This window comes from Taeniopygia guttata, chromosome 30 (assembly GCF_048771995.1).
Source record: "Taeniopygia guttata chromosome 30, bTaeGut7.mat, whole genome shotgun sequence".
Classification (NCBI taxonomy): domain Eukaryota; kingdom Metazoa; phylum Chordata; class Aves; order Passeriformes; family Estrildidae; genus Taeniopygia; species Taeniopygia guttata.
The window spans coordinates 9,279,835-9,299,399 of record NC_133055.1 but is presented as its reverse complement, the minus strand read 5'-3'; the positions used below and the strand labels follow the sequence as shown (position 1 = coordinate 9,299,399).

Sequence of the window (19,565 nt, the reverse complement as noted above, 5' to 3'; positions counted from 1 at the left end):
GCCCAGGGCTCATTAACATTCAGAATACCTTAACAAGCCAAGCCCTGGGAATAATTTAAATTTTCAAATCTCTTGTGGTTGATTACACTATATTTAAAAGGACAGTGAGAAAAGATTTCTTCAGGTCCTGTTTAGGTTTTTTTACTCCTAATAAATTGATGTGTGAAATCTCCAGTTGACACTGAATCCAAGTGCTTCCTCATGCAGTGTGAATAGATATGAATATCAAGACCCTTTGTGGCTGACAATCCATCAGACTCTGTCCCTGCCCCCACCCCACCATTTCCCCCATCCAAGCCCTGGCACTCAGAGCAGCCTTGTGCAAATCTGAGCTCCCTCCAGCCCAGGCTGCACCTGCGGGTTTCAGCTCCTTGGCTCCAACTCCCACCTGCTTTCCTTGGAGAAAGAGCTGCCCCAGACACAGAGGGAAGTTCATTTATTGCCAGCCAACAAAGCCAAGGGAAGGCACAGCTCCATCAAATGCAAAAGCCATTCCTCTGCTGGCTATTAAATCCACTTTGCACAGCAGACAGTCTCAGAGCAATGGAAAACACCTTCTGTGCCCAGCACAGATCCCAAGGTCCCCTCAAACCCTCCCTGCCCCGATTCTGCCCAGATTTGCTCTTTGCACACACCAGTCACAGGCTGAAGGCAGGAGCTGCCTCCATGCCCAGAGGGAGGAAAAGAGGGAAAGTGGATGAAGAGCTCTCCTGTGCAGAGCCAAGGTCCAAGTGCCCCTGCAGTGGGAACCACAACTCATCAGGTTTGTGTCCTTTGGGCTCAGGGACTGGTGACACTCAGAGGCACAGAGAGGTTTCTTGCCAACAAACACAAGTTGAACATTTGAACAGTTTAAAAACAATCACAGCTCTTCCCTCAACTCTCTGTGATGTCCACGCAGCATCTGACATGTCCCCTATCCCCAAGAAATTTCTGCACAGGAGCAGTTTTAGACAAAGACATAAAAGGTAATTCTGTGATAGATATAAATGTAAGTAAGGTGTTGAATAATGTGATATTTATTTGAATTTCAGAAAGACTGCACAACTCTGTGAAGCTCAAAGCATGAAGCCAGTCAGTTGAGAGGACCTTGAATTACGAGAGAGCACCTAGAAGAGGAAATCTGGGAGCAACAGGAAGGACATAGATTGAGCTGGTCTAGTGAACAGATTTCCTTAGACATGGCCATTTAAACAGGAGAGCTGGAAACACCTGAAGGAAGAGGGAGATGATGCAATAAACAGAATATTGGTGACTCAAGAGGATGGAAAGATCAATATTTCTTCTTCTCCCATCAATACACTTCCAAGAAATTCCTGTTCCTAGAGGGAAAACATTGGTCTTTCTTAAAAGTAGTGTAAGTGACCCAGTGTTGTCTTTATGAAAGACAACCAGGAGCCTGGTTCAGGTAGCAGCACGGCGGCCTGGTCTCGTCCAAGCCACTCGGGCTAATCAACACACGCATACACCAATATGGCAGACGGTTGAAAAGCGTTTATTATCCTATTTCGTGGGTTTATATAGGTTTAGGAGTCTTTGCTACGTCAGAGGGGGGTTTGGGGTCTCGGAGGATAGTGGGTAGTGGAATTTTACCAGGACAGGTGTGGCTACATTCTTTTCTGACTCCTGGGGTTAGCAGATAAGCAGGGGAGAGAGAGGGGGGGAAGGGGTCTATCTTTCCGTGACATTCCGGTAATCTTCCGCTTCGCCTGTCCCTATCTTACCACATCTCCCCCCCTCCTTATCACATACAAAATGAGGTAGTTGTAGATAGAGGCATTGGAGTGAGGTACAGACTTGTAACTTGTTAAGGAAAGGGTGGTTTAGTAGATCAGGGTAGATTTTTTAAGGCAGGTGCTGAAGGCTTTAGCTACTGACTGTGTTTGCAGTTTTTTTTGGTTTATAGCATTTGTTGGTGGCCTACGAACAGAATGTTTGCCCTTTCCAGACGGGCTTGAACAAACGAGACTAGTTTGTTCAGCAGGCATGGTCCTATGGTAATAGCCAAAAGCAGTATTGCCAGTGGACCTACCAGGGCGGAAATTAAAGTGGTGAGCCAAGGTGATTGATTGAACCAGGATTCAAACCAGCTCTGCTGGGTCTCCCTGTCTCTCTTTCTCTGAGCCAGTCTGTCTCGGAGTTCTGCCATGGAGTCTTTAACGACTCCTGTATGATCTGCATAAAAGCAGCATTCCTCCTTCAAAGCTGCACACAATCCTCCCTGCTGCATAAACAAAAGGTCAAGTCCTCGCCTATTTTGTAAAACTACTTCTGAAAGTGAAGAGACTGACTTCTCCAGATAGGAGATGGATTTCTCGATCCTCTGCAGGTCCTCGTCGATGGTCATTTGCAGCTGGGAGAGTCCATGTTGCTGGGTCGCGATGGCTGAGACGCCCGTGGCGGTGCCAGCTGCTCCCAGGCCGAGCAGCATTGCGATAGTTATACCTGTGATTATTTCCCTTTTGTGGAGTCTGTTAGGTTCCTCGAGAAGATGGTATATTTCTTCGTCTGAGTGGTACAAAACCCTGGGGACAATCAGAACTTGGACACAGAAATCAGTAGAATCATTGAATTTGTCAAGGAACACACAAGGACTCACTCCGGACCTTTGGCAAACCCACATCCCAGACGCAGATGGGATCACCCACTTGCTGGTTTTTCTGTTAGGTTTGACAACTTTAGTGCAGAAGTTGCCTTTCTGCTTCGCTAAGGTTGCACTCCCAAAACATCTGCCCTGTCCTGTGATTTGACTCAGGGTGATTCCTCTGCGGGGAGTGTCCCATCTGCACTGGTGGGGGGCGCTGGCCGAGGAGTAACTGAAGGGGGTGTCCAAAGCAATGCCTTCATAAAAAGGGGGTTTGATATCATAGCAAAGCCAACAGGGGTTAGTTAGGTTCGGTTTGGTTTCGTTTAGGGTTAAAAAGGTAGCTTCTAGCATACGAAAGATTGGGTTTGGGTCTGACTCAGCCATGCGGCCTATCTGGGGGGTATCTGCAAGGCCGGTCGGGGTGTCAGTGGCTTTTGGGGTCAGGGTTTTGAGGTGGGTTGTGTTTTTCGCTCCCAGCACATTCCTGATAATTTTGTTGGGTCCCACTGGTCGAGGCGTTGGCGGCTGGAGCCTGATAATTCTCACATTCACCCACCTCCTCGGTCCTTTGAGGACCACTGTCCATGTTCTACCCGTGGCCCAACTAGGGTGATCTGGCTGTAGGACAGTCATGTTATAACTTACGCATGCCCGTTGTCTAGGCTGTGCAGTGTGGTCTCCGCAGCCAAAGGGTGCCCAGGTGAACTGTAAGAATTTGTCGGGCTCCTGTGGTTGCCACCCGTCTGCCCATGGTCTGGCATCTGTAACAATGGTTTCGCAACCCCAATACCCACAATGTCCCCATCCCGGGTAGTCACAGTACCTTTTCCCTGGGTTGGACGCTGGGCACCAATAGGATATGTACATGAGTACGATACGTGGGTTTATGGGCCGTGTTTTCGGTTGCCCTGGAAACAGATCGGCTATATGGAATACGAAGGATGGAGCGTTTGCGGTGGTGACCTCTTTGAACACCTTGTCGCTTGAGAGATGTTGCATGACCCATCTGAACGGCTGGTGAGGGTAGTGGCCTGGGTCGGCTTGCCCCCCGGCCACAAACCCCATCAGCAGGATTGCACAGAGACACTGTGCGAGTCTGGGTCTCACCGCCGTGGGACGCTCAGGCTCTGTCTGGTGGCTTGGTGGTCCGTTGTCTCCCTCTGGAGCAGGTGTGTGTGTGTCGCGGGGACGGTCCACGAGCGTGTCCTGCGAACGAAAACTCACAGTTTTCCATTAGTTTCATTCTTGAGGTCAGGTTTGATCGACCTGAGTGGACACCACCTGATCTTGCCCTCCTTTTTAACTGCCGCGTACCCCCGTCCCGTAAGCACCAGTCTCCAGCCCCGTTCCCACTCGCCTAGCTCGTTCTTGACCATGACCTGTGGGCCCTCCTCTAGTGTCTGGGTGGCCCAGTGTTTTCGAATGGGACTGTTTGCTTCATCTCCCCTAGGGAATTGGTTCAGTGCTAGCAGCGCGGTTGCTAGCATGCGTGTCTGGTCTCCTGAGGGGATGGAATTGGCAAAGCCCTCTGCCTTTGCCAACACTTCTAACTTGGCTTTTAGGGTCTGATTTGCTCGCTCGACAATGGCCTGTCCGGTGCTGTTATATGGGATTCCCTGTGCTAAGGTGATACCCCACACTGAGGCGAATTCTCGCACTGATTTAGAGATAAAATTGGAAGCATTGTCAGTTTTAATTTGCTTGGGGATACCAAGCCATGCCATAACTGTCAGCCAGTGCTGGATCGTGGCCTTGGAGTTGGGTTTGAGGTGCTGTGTCGCTATGATCACTCCGCTGTAGGTGTCCACTGTCACTGCAAGCCATGCTCGGGGCTTTAGCAGTTCGCAGAGGGTGAAGTCTGACTGCCAGATTTCTGGTGCCTTGAGGCCTCTCGGGTTGACTCCACCGGTCCATAGGGGTGACTTCTGGCAGTGAGGGCAGGTGGCCACTACGTGCCTCGCGTCTGCTGTCGAGATCCCGCATCTTTTTGCCAGTGCTTTGGCCCCTATGTGGAGTGACTCGTGCAGCTGACGAGCTTCCTGCAGTGTCCACACTCCCTTCGCTGCGGCATCTGCTTTGTCGTTGCCAGTCTGGAAGAAGCCCTTGACTGGGTTATGGCTGTTGACGTGGATGACGGACACGGTGCCCTGGCGTGAGGAGAGTGCCTCTTCAAGCATGGAGGCCGTCGTGGATGTTGACACACCTGGTCTTGACATGGCTAGGCAGAGCTTTGCCACGAATATAGAGTCTGTCACGATGTTGAGGTGTTCGTCCTGGAAAAGTCCGCATGCCAAGACCACTGCTGCTGCTTCCAGCTGTTGCACTGACAGCGTGGGGTCACACGTTTTGACACAATGCCATGTTTCTCCTGCCTGCCACACTGCTGCTGCAGTAGAAGTCATGGAGGAGGCGTCTGTAAAGACCGTTGGTCCTGGTTGCGGTCGGTCCATGACCTTCGGTGGCACATCTATGTCGACGATGGTCAGTAGCTGGGTCCAGGGTGGTTTGGTGGCGTAGGAGATTTCTCCTCCGAAGCCGGTGAGAGCGAGGGCCAGGTGTTCCGATATTGCAGTTGACTCCGTGGTCGGTCGCTTGCGAAAGGGGAGGTGGATCCTTGCCGGCTCGGTTCCCAGGTGTCTCAGGGCGAGTCTCCTGCCTTTCGTGATGAGGTTAGCAATGCACTCAACTCCTGGGGAGAATGCGTGAGTCGGTCTTCCGAGGACCACCCACTGGATCGGCTGGGATTTCTCGGAAGGCCCTTGGGCAAGTGCTCCCACTCCTCCCTTCTGCGTGAAGTGGACGTATAAGTCCAGTGGTACGCCCGGGTTCCACCTGGCAAGCAGGCTGGTGGACATCTGACGTTCGATGAAGTCGAGGGATTTCGTTGCTTGCGGCGTCAGCTCCTTGGGGTCCCACGGGTGCTTTCCTTTCAGGAGGTCATACAGGGGGTCCATGACCTCTGGCGGAACTAGGATGATGTTGCGGAGCCACTGCAGAGATCCTACGAGTCGCTGCATGTCGTGGAGGGTCTTGATGTCTCGGCGGACTTTTATCGTGGGTGGGGTCACGTAGGAGTTTGTGATCCCCACTCCCAGGAAGGTCACGCACGGTCCTCTCTTGATCTTTGTGTTCGCGATCTCGAAGCCGTTGGCCTGGAGGGTTTCCGTGATCGTGGACACTAGGTGATCCACTTGGCTTGCTGATGGTGCAGCGACGAGGATGTCGTCCATGTACTGAATGATGGTCGCAGCAGGGTGGGAGTGTCGGACTGGCATCAGTGCCCTGTCCACGGTAATCTGGCATATGGTCGGGCTGTCCACAAGGCCTTGAGGTAGCACCTTCCATTGGAAGCGGAGGTTAGGTCGCTCGCCGTTCGGGAACACGATGGAGAAGGCGAACCGTTCTTTGTCCTCGGCATGCAGGGGTATTGAAAAGAAGCAGTCTTTGATGTCCAGCACTGCGCACGGCTGCCCTTCGGGGATGGCTGAGTTCGCGGGCAGCAGTGTCTGAACTGGACCCATGGGCTGAATTGTTTTGTTTACCTCCCTCAGGTCGTGGACGAGGCGGTAGCCTTCTCCTGATCTCTTGGGGATTACAAACACAGGGGTGTTCCACGGGCTGGTGGAGGGTTCGATGTGGCCCTTTTGTAGCTCGCGGTCGACCAGTTCCAGCAAGGCTGTCATTCGAGGCTTTGACAGGGGCCACTGCTCGACCCATACGGGGTCTGGTGATTTCCAAGTGAGTTTGATTGGCAGCAGTGGGTGCACAGCAGTGGCCCTCATCATAAATTTGTAATCCTGACTCCTAGCATGGCGAGAACGTCCCTCCCTATCAGGGGTGGGGAGTTTTGCAAGATATAGGGGTGGATTGCTACTGTTTGTTCTGGTCCTTTCTTTGTATGGAGCGTTATAGCTACCAATTGGGTGCTTTTCCAGGCCCGGGACAGCCCCCCCACCCCGTTCACTGGGGATACTTCCTTGTACGGCCAGTGTCGGGGCCACAGGGCTTGGGGTAGGATTGTGCAGTCTGCTCCTGTGTCTGCCCAAAACTGAAGTCCTATTACATGAGGGTCCTGACTGTCATAAAGGCGGCATGTCCCCCAGATTTTCGGGGGTTCCCTCCCTATTTTTAGGGCCAGGGCCACCCAGGGGTTGTCCTGTTCTGAGGCGCCCCCTGCTGACCCTGTGGCACAGGCGCTGCTTGCGGTGGCGGTGGGTACGAAGGCGCCGCAGGCTGTGCCGTGATACTCGCTGGCAGGGGTATGAAGTTGGCTGCTTCCTGTGGGAGAATGGGGTACGAGGGCTCCCCGCCCCATTGGGGGTTGGCATGGATGGGCCGCCTCATATTCGCAGCGGGAGGGGGCTGGGTGCGGCCCGCTGGCCCTCTCCCCTTTCCGTTTCCCTGGAGCCGGGACCTGCATTCCCTAGCCAGATGTCCCTTCCTCCCGCAGCCCCAGCAGGATCCCCGCGGGCGCGTTTGGGGCGGAGGCGCTGCGGCGGGCCGCCGTGCCGGCTGTGGGCAGCTCACCGCGATGTGACCCGCCTCCCCGCACTTAAACACGCCATGGCATTGGTCAGGGTGTGGACAGCTGCCTGAATGGGCGTCAGGTGTTCCTCCCTCACTACATGTCTGATCATGTCCGCCAGGCTAGCCCCGGCTGGCAGGGAACGTAAGATATCCTTAGTGACAGAGTTGCACTGCTGACGCAGGCAGTCGGCCACCACGGGGCCCCTTGCCTCTGCCGGCAGGGTAGAGGAGTCTATCGCTGCCTGCAGGCGATCCACGAACTGTGTGAAGCTTTCGCTCTCTGCCTGCCTCACGGTGGACCATGGTGCCGGCTTAGCCACGACTCGGGAGGCGGCACGAATTGCCTCTCTAGCAGCCCGAGTGGTCGCTCTGACCTCCTCAGCCTGCATCTGTGCAGCTTGCTGCTGTGGTGTGATCATATCATCATGCTTTCCTATCAGTCTGGATAAGCTCGATCTGTGTAGAGGCTGCCGCGCGCCGGACGCCTGGGCTAGCTGCTTTCTGCAATTATCCTCCCACTCCTGCCTAAAGACGATCATTCCCGCTCCGTCTAATAACATACGCCCTATCCGTTCGATATCAAAGGGAAGCAAGTCATCATTGCTAAAAAGACCATCGATCAACGTAGTAACTATAGCCGAGTTGATCCCCTTTTCCGCAATGGCTTTGACAATTGACTGTATATCTTTTGGGTTTATCGGGGTATAGACCCTTTGTTGGTTCCCTTCCGGACCGGTAAGCCGGACTGGGAAGGCTTGTATGGCGGCCGCCGGGGACCATTCAGCACAAGCTATCTTTATTTTCCCCCAGTCAGTAAACTGGGCTGATTCGTATTGTATTTGTTTTTCGGCGCGGCTTAGAGCTTTACCCGGCTTTGTTTCAAGCCGTGCCGGTTCCGTTTCGTCTGAATCGGAGCCATCGCTAGCTTCCGTCAGCTCCCCTGAGCTGCTGGAGCTGTTGCTGCTCTCTGAGCCGGAAGACGAGTGCCAGCGTACTTCTGGGGCTCCCTGCCGTTTTGTTCGGCCCCGGGCTCGCTCCCGCCCTCGGGGGAGGGGCCGTTCCTGCCCCCCCGGCTCGCCGCGCCTACCGCGGGGGGTGGTTTTTGCCTTATATGGTGGCGGCTCCCGGCGCAGCTGCCGATTGGTTCTGTGTCCCGCGCCGCCCTCCGCCCCTTTCTCCCGCGCGCGCGCATTCCCGAGATCGCGCTCCCCCCGGGTGTTCGCGCCGGGACCGCCCGAGCCCCGCCCCTCCCCGCCGCTCGCGGCGCCATTTTCAAAGGCATAGGGGGGCGGCGTGGCCATGCCGTCTTCCCAAACCGCTGTTTCGGCGGCTCTGGCTTCTTTTAGCAGCCCTTGCCAGAAGCGCTCCGCGTGCTCTTGCGTCTCCGGTATCAGATCGCGGGCGGGCGGCGGCGGCGGCTCGGAGGAATTTGCGGTCTCTCGGGGGGTTTGCGCGGGGGGGGGTTTTTGGGGATTTTCGGCGGCGGGGGTGTCGCGGGGGGTTCCTGCGGGGGGGGGTGGGCTCTGATCTGGGGGAGTGGGTGTCGCGCTGAGCCCCCCTGGGTCCCCGCTGCCGAGCGAATCGCTCTCAGGGGCAGTCTGCGTCCCCGCCCCCACGCCGAGTTTAGGAGTAACTAATAAACACGTGCGCGCCGCGGTCCATGTCTCCTGCTCCTCTATCGCTTTGCGTAGGGCTTTTTCTACTCTCCCCCATGCTTTAAGATTTCTGCCGCTACCGGAAGATTTTGTGTCTTCGGCTAGCGCGGCAGTGCATTTGTCCCATATTTCCGGATGTAATACATCCACGGGACGCTCGATTGCCCCTAGCTCAAGCAATCTCGCCATGGCAAGATGAAAATCCTTGAGCTTACACCCAATACCCCACTGTGAATAAATAGCACTCACGATCCTTGCCATTGCGTCCATGACGCCCGCGGATCCTAGGGGGACGTCTCCCCTTACGCCTGGGTACGGTCCTGCCGTCCTGGCCGCTGCTTCTGTCCAGGTGAAACCCGTCCGCCGGGCAAATTTTTCTTCTTTTGTCCCGGGTTTCCGGCACCAGTATGTTGTCTTTATGAAAGACAACCAGGAGCCTGGTTCAGGTAGCAGCACGGCGGCCTGGTCTCGTCCAAGCCACTCGGGCTAATCAACACACGCATACACCAATATGGCAGACGGTTGAAAAGCGTTTATTATCCTATTTCGTGGGTTTATATAGGTTTAGGAGTCTTTGCTACGTCAGAGGGGGGTTTGGGGTCTCGGAGGATAGTGGGTAGTGGAATTTTACCAGGACAGGTGTGGCTACATTCTTTTCTGACTCCTGGGGTTAGCAGATAAGCAGGGGAGAGAGAGGGGGGGAAGGGGTCTATCTTTCCGTGACATTCCGGTAATCTTCCGCTTCGCCTGTCCCTATCTTACCACACCCAGATAATAAAAATGTCCTTGTATAATATGAACTGCACAAATATTAAAACCCGTGCCCCTTTCCAGGCAGACATCAGCTGTGTGCCCATGACCAGGCAGTGCCACTTGTGCCCTGAGGTGCCGAGCTGGGACTGGATCTCTCAGAGAGGAGCTGAGGGAGAGCAGAGCACCTTGCAAGCTGCAGGTCCCTGCCAGCCCCACAGGACTCCTGTGCCATCAACATCTGCCCTGCTCCAGTCTGGAACAGGGCCCAGCACGGTGCCGGGACCATCAGAGAGCTGAGGTGTGTGCTGGAATTCCATGCCCTCCCCATGGCACAGCAGCCCTGCATTTCCCTGCTCCAGCCTTGGTCTCCAGCACAGCCATGGAGGCTCTTTGGGCTCCTGAGTGTTCCTGCAGCCCCCAAGGGCAGCTGAGCTCTGCCTTTGGCACAGGCAGCCCTGGCCAGCGCAGGCCATGCTCAGCAATTCCTTGTCTGTGCCCGGCCTTGCTGCCAGCCCCAGCTCAGCAGCCAGGGCTGCCACGGGCTGGCACAGACAGAGGCTGGTGCTGACAAATGTCCTGGGCCCCCTCCCTGCTCTGTCCATGCCCCAAGGGCACAGAGCAGCCTCCTCTCTCGGGCTCTTGCCTGTTTTCAATGCCTTGCCCAGGCGCTGGCCCTGCCCCACAAGGCCTGGGCTGAGTCCTGCCCCTGCCCGCTCAGCCAGGCTGAGATGGACACTGATGGTTTCTGTGCCAGGCTCTCCCAGCCCAGCCCAGCTCCCTGCAAGCTCTGCCAGCTGCCCTGAGCTCTGGGCAGCACCAAGGGCCTCTGCCCAGCACAGCCCAGCCGGCTCTGGCCCCACAGCTCTGCTCAGGCCAGGCTGCTCTGGGCACTGCCCCACGGCCTCAGCCCCTGCCAAGGGCACAGCAGCAGCTGCAGCTCAGCCAGGACTCAGCCCCAGCCATGGGGGAAGGGGCTTGGCCAAGGCCAAAGGAGCTCCCTGGCTGCCCTGCTCCCCTCTGGCTGAGGTGCTGAGAGCTCTGCAGCCCCTCCTGCCATCCCACCTGCCCAGGCCAGCACAAGAGCCCCGGCCTTGGGGCCCTGCAGAGCTGCTCCTGCTCCAGGCCCAGGGCCCATCCCAGAGCTGGGGAAGCCACAAAGCTGTGCCCATTTCTGCTCATTGCTGCTCTGATGGGGATGGATCCTCAGCCACTTGGAGGCTGATGATGAATTTTACTGCTCCAGAGGTCTCTTCTTCCTTGAGCTCTTTTTCTTCAGGAATTCAGAGAGAAAGTTCATAAACAGTTGTTCAAAACACCCAAACAAGACAAGCCCATGGGAATAATTAAACTCTTCAATTCTTCTGTGGTTAATTAGACAGATTTCAAAAGTTTATTCAAGATGAATCCACTATATTGAAAACAATGCCAAGATAATAGTTTTCTCCTGTTAAATTTTCTTTTCCTGTTGATAGATTGAGATCAGCAATGTCCAGTTGCTATTGATCCCCAGCACCTCCTAATGCAGTCTGAATAGATATGAAAATCAAAGCTTTTCACAGCTGACAATCAAAAATACTTCCTCTATACCCCTACCCCACCATTTCCCTCATCCAAGCCCTGGCACTCAGAGCAGCTGAGGAATGGAGTCACATCCAGGGGCATCCCCAGAACTGGAGACTTTGGCCCGGCCATTTACATCTCTTTATTGCTGATCTGGACAAGGGGATAGAGGGCAGCCTCCGTCAGTTCCCAGGTGACACCAAGCTGGTGGGAGTGTGGCTGTGCTGGGGGGCAGGAAGCTCTGCAGAGGGCAGCAACAAATCTTCTACACTGGAATTAGGAAGGGCAGACTTTGGCCTTTTTAGGATTCTGATTTGGGGAGTACTGAATCAGGTACTGATATTTTAAACAAAAGCTGCCCTTAAAAAAGAAGGGGTTTAGGAAGGATGAACATATTTCAAGAAAGCTGTCTTAATGGGGAAGGAGCTGCCTATCCCAGTGTGGCAAAAGATGGGCTAGTGATGAAAATTACTGTCCTGGCTGCCCATACAGCTTTCCTGGGAACTCAGAGGAAAAAAGGAGTGGCAACACAGGAAGTGTTTTACAATGCCCTTAGGCTATGCAGAAAGACAATTAGAGAGGTGAAAGCTTAAATAGAACTTAACCTGTTGATTTCTGTAAAAAAAAAAAAAAAGTTTTACATAAAATTTTGTAGCAAAGGCAGGGAGAAGGAGAATCTCTATTCTTTATTGGATGCAGTGGAGAATACAACTAAAGATAAAGGGGTCACAAGCTCAGCTCCTACACAGGGAACTAAAGATAAAGTTACTAAAGAGAAGGAAAAGGCTAAACGATTTTACACCTTGTTTGTCTCAATTTTCAACAAGTACACAGGTTGTCCTCAGTACAAGTGTTCTCCTGAGCTGGCAGATGGGGACAGGGAGCAGAACAGCCCCCTGTGATCCAGGAGGAAGCAGTTGGTGATGAGTTGAAGCACTCAGATTCTCACAGGTGCTTGGGATGGAATCTAGCCTAGGGGGATGAGGGAGCTGGTGGATGAGCTCCCCAAGCTGCTCTCCATCATTTACCATCAGTCCTGGCTCACCAGGGAGGTCCCAGAGCACTGGAGGTGCCAGTGTGAGCCCATCCCCAAGAAGGGCTGGAAGGAGGAGCTGGGGAGCTCCAGGCCTGTCAGGCTGAGCACGGTGCCTGGCAAGGTTATGGAACAGATCACCTTGAGTGCCACCACAGGGCACCCACAGGATGGCCGAGGGATCCGAGCCAGCCAGCGTGGATTTCAATATCTACACTGATGATCTGGATGAGGGGACTGAGTCCACCATCATCAAATTTGCAGATGACACCAAACTGGGTGTGAGTGTGGATCTGCTGGAGGGTAGGAGGGCTCTACATGGAGACCTGGACAGGCTGGATCCAACAAGGTGAGGTTTTACAAGGCCAAGTGACACTGCACTGAACCAGGAGGTCAGTGTTACTCTCTGGGGCTTCGTGAACAACAAAGACCACTATGACATGAGGGCACCTTGTATAACCAAGAGGCCATTGTGACAATGCGAGTACTTGTTGAATGAAGGAAGCAATTTTGGGAACGGAGTGCTCCTTGGGACCAAGAGGCCATTGTGACACCGTGGAACCAAGGAGACCATTGCTGCACTGTGACACCTCCTGGAACCAAAAATCCACTGTGACACTGCAGGGCCTTGGGGACCACGGTGACATTGTGACACTGCAGGGCCCAAGGATCCAAGGGACTTTGTGACACCAAGGGGTCCCATGGAACCAAAGGGACATTGTGACACTGGGAGGCCTGATGGAATCATGGAGACCATTGGGACACTCTGGAGCCTCATGGAACCGTGGTGACACCAAGCTGGCTGGGAATGTTGATCTTCTGGAGGGTAGGAGGGCTCTGCACAGGGACTGGACAGGCTGGATCCAGGGCCCAAACCCAACAAGGTGAGGTTTAACAAGTCCAAGTGCCGGGTCCTGCACTTTGGCCACAACAACCCCTGCAGCGCTACAGGCTGGGGACAGAGGGGCTGGACAGCAGCCAGGCAGAAAGTGACCTGCAGGGACTGATGGACAGCAGGCTGGACATGAGCCAGCCGTGTGCCCAGGTGGCCAAGAAGGCCAATAGCTCCTGGCCTGGATCAGGAATGGTGTGGCCAGCAGGACCAGGGCAGTGATTCTTCCCCTGTGCTCAACGCTTGTTTGGCAGCACCTCGAGTGCTGTGTCCAGTTCTGGGCCCCCCAATTTAGGAAGGACATGGAGGGTCTGGAGCGTGTCCAGAGAAGGGCAACAAGGCTGGTGAGGTGTGTGGAGCACAATTCCTGTGAGGAGCAGCTGAAGGAGCTGGGGTTGTTGATCCTGGAGAAGAGGAGGCTCAGGGGAGACAAGGCAGTGTCAGGGCACAGGTTGGACTTGATGATCTCCAAGGTCTTCTCCAACCTTGCTGATTTTGTGATTCTCTGAAACCACCCTTGGAGCAGTTGCAGGAGGAGCCCTGGGCCTCCTCTTCAGAAGCTCCAGCAGCCCAGGTCCCTCAGCTTCTCCTCACAGCCCCAAAGCCCATCCTGTCAGTCCTGCAGAGCCTCTGCAGCTCCTCCTCACTGCCCAGAACAGGGAGCCCCACAGCCAGACACAGCAGCCCAGATGTGCCCCCCTGGCCTGGGGTGCCTCTGGCAAGGGAGCAGCAGGGAGAACTGCAGGAGCCTGTAGACAATTCCTGAAGCACTTGTGGGATGATCCTGCTCCCTAAGAGAGGTTCTGGAGCCAATTTGGGGACTGGAGGCCAGAGAGGAAAGAGCAAACAGGGATGGGCAGCTTGCAGGAGAGGGAAAAGGGGCGGGTAGCAGGAAGAAATCTGTAGCAGGGGGAATAAAGAAAGCAAAAGTGAAGGCAAGGAAATGCTCAAGGCAGTTTGGGGGTGGCTGACAGGCAGCCCTGGCTCTGAGCAACAGCGTCTGCACTGGGACAGGAAACTCCCAGCTGATGGGAACAAACTTTCTGGCTGACTGCAGAGGCCAGGACAAAGCTGAGTGGTTTCCCTGGTGTCCCCCAGCCCTTCCTGGCCCCAGGGGCTGATGGCATTTGTGCTCCCTCAGGTTCATGTCCCCACAGCAGCAGCATGGGGGTGCTCCCACCTGCTGTGTGCAGTGCAAACAGGGGCTGCTGAGCCAGTGCTGCCGTGTCTGTGCCTGCAAGGATGCGGCACCTCTGTGAGCTGGGGGAGAGGCCAGGGCTGCAGAGGGGGGATGTTGTTGGCAGCTCCATGAGGACGCTCTGGGACGCTGCCCTGGGCTGTGCAGCGCACTGGGGATGGATCAGCCCCTGCTCTGCTGCTCCTTCCCGTCTCCCCCAGGGCCCTTGCAGAGCACCAGCCGTGCTGTTTGCCCCCAGCCTGCCCACAGCCAGCCTGGGGCTGCTCACGGGGGTTTTCTGTGCTGAGCATTGGCCTGGCCGTGTTCTTGAGAGAGCCTGGGCAAGGAGCCTGGAGCCCCCAGGCCCTGGCCTGAGGCGTCAGCGCTGCCCCAGCAGTGCCCATGGCCTGTCCCTGCTGCAGCCCCGGCACTGCCACCCCCAGGACTGTGCCCGGCCCCGAGAGCACTCAGGCCCTGCAGCAACACCAGGGCCACCAGGGCAGCGGGGCAGGGCCACGGGAGCAGCACTGGCAGCACCAAGTGCTGCTGCTCCTGGGCACAGCTGCTGTGCCAGCACTGATCTGCCCCAGCTCTGCACACAGACATTGCTGCTGCAGCTCCAGAGAAGGCAACTAAAGGGCATCTCTGCAGAAAACTTCGCTGGGAGTTCCTTTAGTTCTTTTAAAGGCACCAAGAGCACAGCCCCTCCTTGACACAGTCTGTGGGCACAGGGAAGGTGGAGACAAACAAAATGAGAAATGGCACACAGAGTGTGATCAATTGTGGAGAGTATCAATAAAATGAAAAGAAAATTTAAAATTACAACCAAACCAACAATAAGTATCAAAATGACCTTTATTACAAGTAGTTTGCAGAAATTGGCCAGCAGTTTAATGTCCTTGAAAGCATCCAGTCATCAGTGCCCTCACTGCAGCCTTGAGCTCCTGGTTCCTCAGGCTGTAGATGAGGGGGTTCAGGGCTGGAGGCACCACCGAGTACAGAACTGACAGGGCCAGATCCAGGGATGGGGAGGAAATCGAGGGGGGGTTCAGATAGGCAACTGTGCCAGTGCTGAGGAAGACAGAGACCACAGCCAGGTGAGGGAAGCAGGTGGAAAAGGCTTTGTGCCGTCCCTGCTCAGAGGGGATCCTCAGCACAGCCCTGAAGATCTGCACATAGGAGAAAACAATGAACACAAAACATCCAAAATATAGAAGAGCACTTAGCACAATAAGCCCAAATTCCCTGAGTTTGATGTGTGAGCAGGAGAGCCTCAGGATCTGTGGGATTTCACAGAAGAACTGTCCCAGGGCATTGCCATGGCACAGGGGCAGGGAAAATGTATTGGCCGTGTGCAGCAGAGCATTGAGAAAGGCACTGGCCCAGGCAGCTGCTGCCATGTGGGCACAAGCTCTGCTGCCCAGGAGGGTCCCGTAGTGCAGGGGTTTGCAGATGGACACGTAGCGGTTGTAGCACATTATGGTCAGGAGGGAAAACTCTGTTGTAGCATAGAAAACAAAAAAAAATATTTGGGCAGCACATCCTGAGTAGGAGATGTTCCTGGTGCCCCAGAGGGAATTGTGCAGGGCTTTGGGGACAGTGGTGCAGATGGAGCCCAGGTCGCTGAGGGCCAGGTGGAGCAGGAAGAAGAACATGGGCGTGTGCAGGTGGTGGCCGCAGGCTACGGCGCTGATGATGAGGCCGTTGCCCAGGAGGGCAGCCAGGGAGATGCCCAGGAAGAGGCAGAAGTGCAGGAGCTGCAGCTGCCGCGTGTCTGCCAGTGCCAGCAGGAGGAAGTGGCTGATGGAGCTGCTGTTGGACATTTGCTGTGGCTGCACATGGGCACCTGGTCATGGAGAAAGGACAGTGAAGAGATAGACGAGATACCTGTAACGAAAATCAAAGTCATTTCCCATAAACCCTCCTCTGTGACACACGTGGACATTGTCTTTAGTGTTTTGGATGTTTGGGGTCTTCTTTATAAGCTCCCCCTTATCTCTGATGGTGTTCCTGGATATCAGAAATGCTCAGCATTTCTGCTGCCCTGCGGTAGAACAGAGTGGGTTGTCTGATGCAAAATTATGAGCAGAGATTGGGGGAAGAAGGTCTGTTACCTCATTCTGTTTGGAGTTTCTCTGGGCTTTCACTTATCCCAAGTGGAGGATGTTCACACTCCCAAGTTCTCTGTTAAGCTCACCAGGTACTGCTGTGAGCAGATGGATCCACCACAGCCCAGCTCCACATTTGCAGCCAAGGACTCACCTTGCTCATTTCACCAACCCAACAGCATTTTCAGTGTCAGAACACATCTGCCTTTCCCCATCAATCTTATAACTCAGAGATGCTTTGGACAGGTTTGCACCCTGCATTGAAGCTCCCAGCTTGGACTGAAATCTCAGGGAGACTTCCAAGTGTCCTTCTGATGGCACTGGATGAAGGGACACACAGCTCCTTCCCTGGCTGCACTGCCAGCATTGCCCAGAGCCAGGCACTGGGGACAGCTGTGTCACCCTGAGCCAGCTGTGCCCCCTGCCAGAGCCCCCAGTGCCGGGCAGCTGCTCCCAGCCCTGTGCTCTGCAGAGGGAACTGGGCCCGGGGCTGCAGAGCTGCCCCACGGCTCTGCTGCAGCTCTGCCTGCACAGGAGGGGCTGCACACCTTGGAGCCCCGGCCCTGAGGGCAGAGGCTTGGCTGGGGCACAGGAGGGAGGGGGCTTGTGCAGAGGGAGGGGCTGCACTGGAGGGGATCCTCTGGACATCTCTAAACTCTCCCTGCCTCAGCATTTCTGGGTTTTGTTTTCTCTCCTTCCCTGGTCTTCTCTCTGCTTCCTGGAGATTTTCCTCCTGCAGGTGTTTCCCTGTGCCTGATCTCTCTGTACCAGCACTTCCAGACCCCAAATCTCTGTGCACTCTCCTTGGCCTGACAGAACCCTGTCTGTTTGCAGGGCACTGGCTGGGGCAGGTTCTGTTTGCAGATTGGAGCAAGGACAGCTCAGACTGAGCCTGATGGCTCCAGCAAAGGTGATGCTGCTGCTGTCCATGGGCAGAGTGGCTGAAAGAACATTAGGGATCTCCTGCGAGCACTAAAACTAACAGTTCAGATGTCTCGGGCACTTGTCAAAATTCATAATCAACATTTAATATTTATCCCTCCCTCCCTGTCATTCTCCAGTAGAAGGAAACTGAATACAAAATCTATGGAAATCTCATTTTTATCAAATCCTTGTCTTGGAAATATTTTATGACCGGTGAGAACCCTTCAGTATTTCAGAGCTTCATGAGCATTTCACCTGACCTGCACCAGAAATACTCAGAGTTGTACTCACAGGGTCTGTGGGCATTAGGATGTTCCAGCTTTAGGAGATCACTCCAGGAGCTGCAGCTGCACTGTCCTGCAGCCAGAGGTTCCTGTGCCAAGGGCTGGCAGTGATTCTGCCCCAGGCACTTCTCAGCCCCTTCCCAGCCCTGACTGATTGAAGCTCTCTGTGCCTCTGTGCTGTGCCCGGGCTGGCTGCAGGCAGTGCCCCAGCCCTGCTGGGCTGGGAGAAGAGCTGCTCAGCAAGAGAAATGTGCTTTTGAAGCTTTTCCTGGTTACCAGGATCACCCTCTGTGCCAGGAGCCCGGCCCAGCTCAGCAGCACAGACACAGCACAAGGACTTTAATGACCCTCTGGGGCTTTGTGCTCAGGCCCTGAACATCAGGCCCTGGGAGGGAGCTGCAGAAACCTCTCCAGAACTCCAAGTCAGAATCCAACTCCAAAGTTCCTTGGACTTTTAATGGGTCCCACTGAGGGACACGACTGAGAAAGTGTCCCCAGGCCCCAGGCAGAGCAGAGAACTGGAGGCACTGATGAGAGGTGGGGACAAAGAGAAGCCAAGTCTTGGTGCCCTGGGGCACAGCAGGGTCTGTGCCACCAAGGGCTGGGAGGAGATACCTTGTCCTGAGGCCCTGGGGCCTCCTGGCACAGCCCCAGCCAGGCTGGGCACTGTCACCCCCTGGTCCTGCCCTCAGCATCCCCCCCTAGCCCACATCCCAGTGGCCTCAAGGATCTGCTGGAAGGAGTCCCTGGGGAGCCTTGGTCAGGAATGGCCCTGGGGGCTCCTTCATGCTCCCAGGGACTGCAGGTTCTGCAAAGGACTTTGGGCTTTGTTTTTGCCTTGGAGTCTTTGAGAGCTTTGTTCAATCATGGCCTCCAATTATCTGCTGTAATTAGTCCCTGGAGAGGCTTTGTCGATAACAACACTCAGTGGGGCCCATCAATGCTTCATGGTACTTCAGTTCTTTTAAGGTACTTGGTGTTTCCCTTTTAAACCAGACTCTGTGTGAGGTTTGTGCAATCATGGCCCCAATTATCTGCTTTAATGAGTCCCTTGAGAGCTTTGTGCTGACACTCAGTGGAGCTCATTAATACTTTTAGATACTCAACTTTTTTCACGTACTTTGGATTGTCCTTTCCACACTGAGAGTTTTTTGTGCCATTTTGAATCTCTGAGAGGATTTTGTGCCATCCTGGTCTCCAGTTCTCTCCTCCAAAGAGTCCATAAGGAGCCTTTGTTGGGGATGGACCTCAGTGGGATCTATTAATACATTGAGACATTTTGGGGTTTTGCTCTTGATTTTAACTCCTGGAAAGGTTTGTGCAATCTCCTCTCAGGCCCCGAGGTTCCAGGGCTCAGCTCCAAATGCACCACGGGGCTCATTAGGATCAAGCAAGTCCTAACAAACCATGGCTCTGCCTTGATTTCCCTCTGCTCTCGTGCAGTTCATCAGGAAGTTTCTGTAGTGGTTTTGGTTCACAATTTTGAGATTTCTTGGGCAATGCATTAATTAGTGTGGTGGGTTCAGTGTTGGCTAATTACCAGCGCACTCACTAGAATATAGTTACTCATTTCCTGCTGTGAGGTAGGATAAGGAGAAAGGGAAAGTGGGATCAAAACTTTAAAACAGCATAAAGAAAAGTTTATTAGCAGTTACTAAAAGAAAGAGTAATAAGAATCAGCACAAAACTTTCAGAACACTCTTCTTCTCGCCACAACTTTTTCTTCCTTATTGACAACGTAAGGAGACAAAACCTAAAATTTTCAGCCAGTTTACCACCTCTAGAATAGTCCTTCTTCACTTCACTTAGGGAGAGGAGTCTCTTTTTCTTGCTATGGAGACTTCTCCATAAGGAAACAGTTCTCTTGTGGTTCTTAAGTTCCATGAATAGCAGCCACTCGGAAAAAGTGAAATAGTGAAATCCCTGCCATTTTTTCACAGCTTTTCCCACAGCTGTGTTTATGGGCCATGTCAGCTTATGGGGTATTAGTTTAAAGATGAGTTGTTCAAGACCAGAGGTTCTCTTCAACTGCTTCTGAAATCATCTCTGGGAACAGAGGTCTTCT

At 54.2% G+C, this 19,565-nt stretch overlaps 2 protein-coding genes across 2 annotated transcripts in view; both read right to left on the bottom strand.

Moving 5' to 3' along the window:
- LOC140680877 (uncharacterized) overlaps window positions 1-19,565 on the bottom strand; it is a 359,672-nt gene that overhangs the window by 9,264 nt on the left and 330,843 nt on the right. The window lies entirely within an intron of this gene.
- Window positions 15,075-16,007, bottom strand: LOC140680985 (olfactory receptor 14J1-like). The gene has a single exon (XM_072919875.1). It carries the CDS (start codon window positions 16,005-16,007, stop codon window positions 15,075-15,077), a length of 933 nt encoding a protein of 310 aa, XP_072775976.1.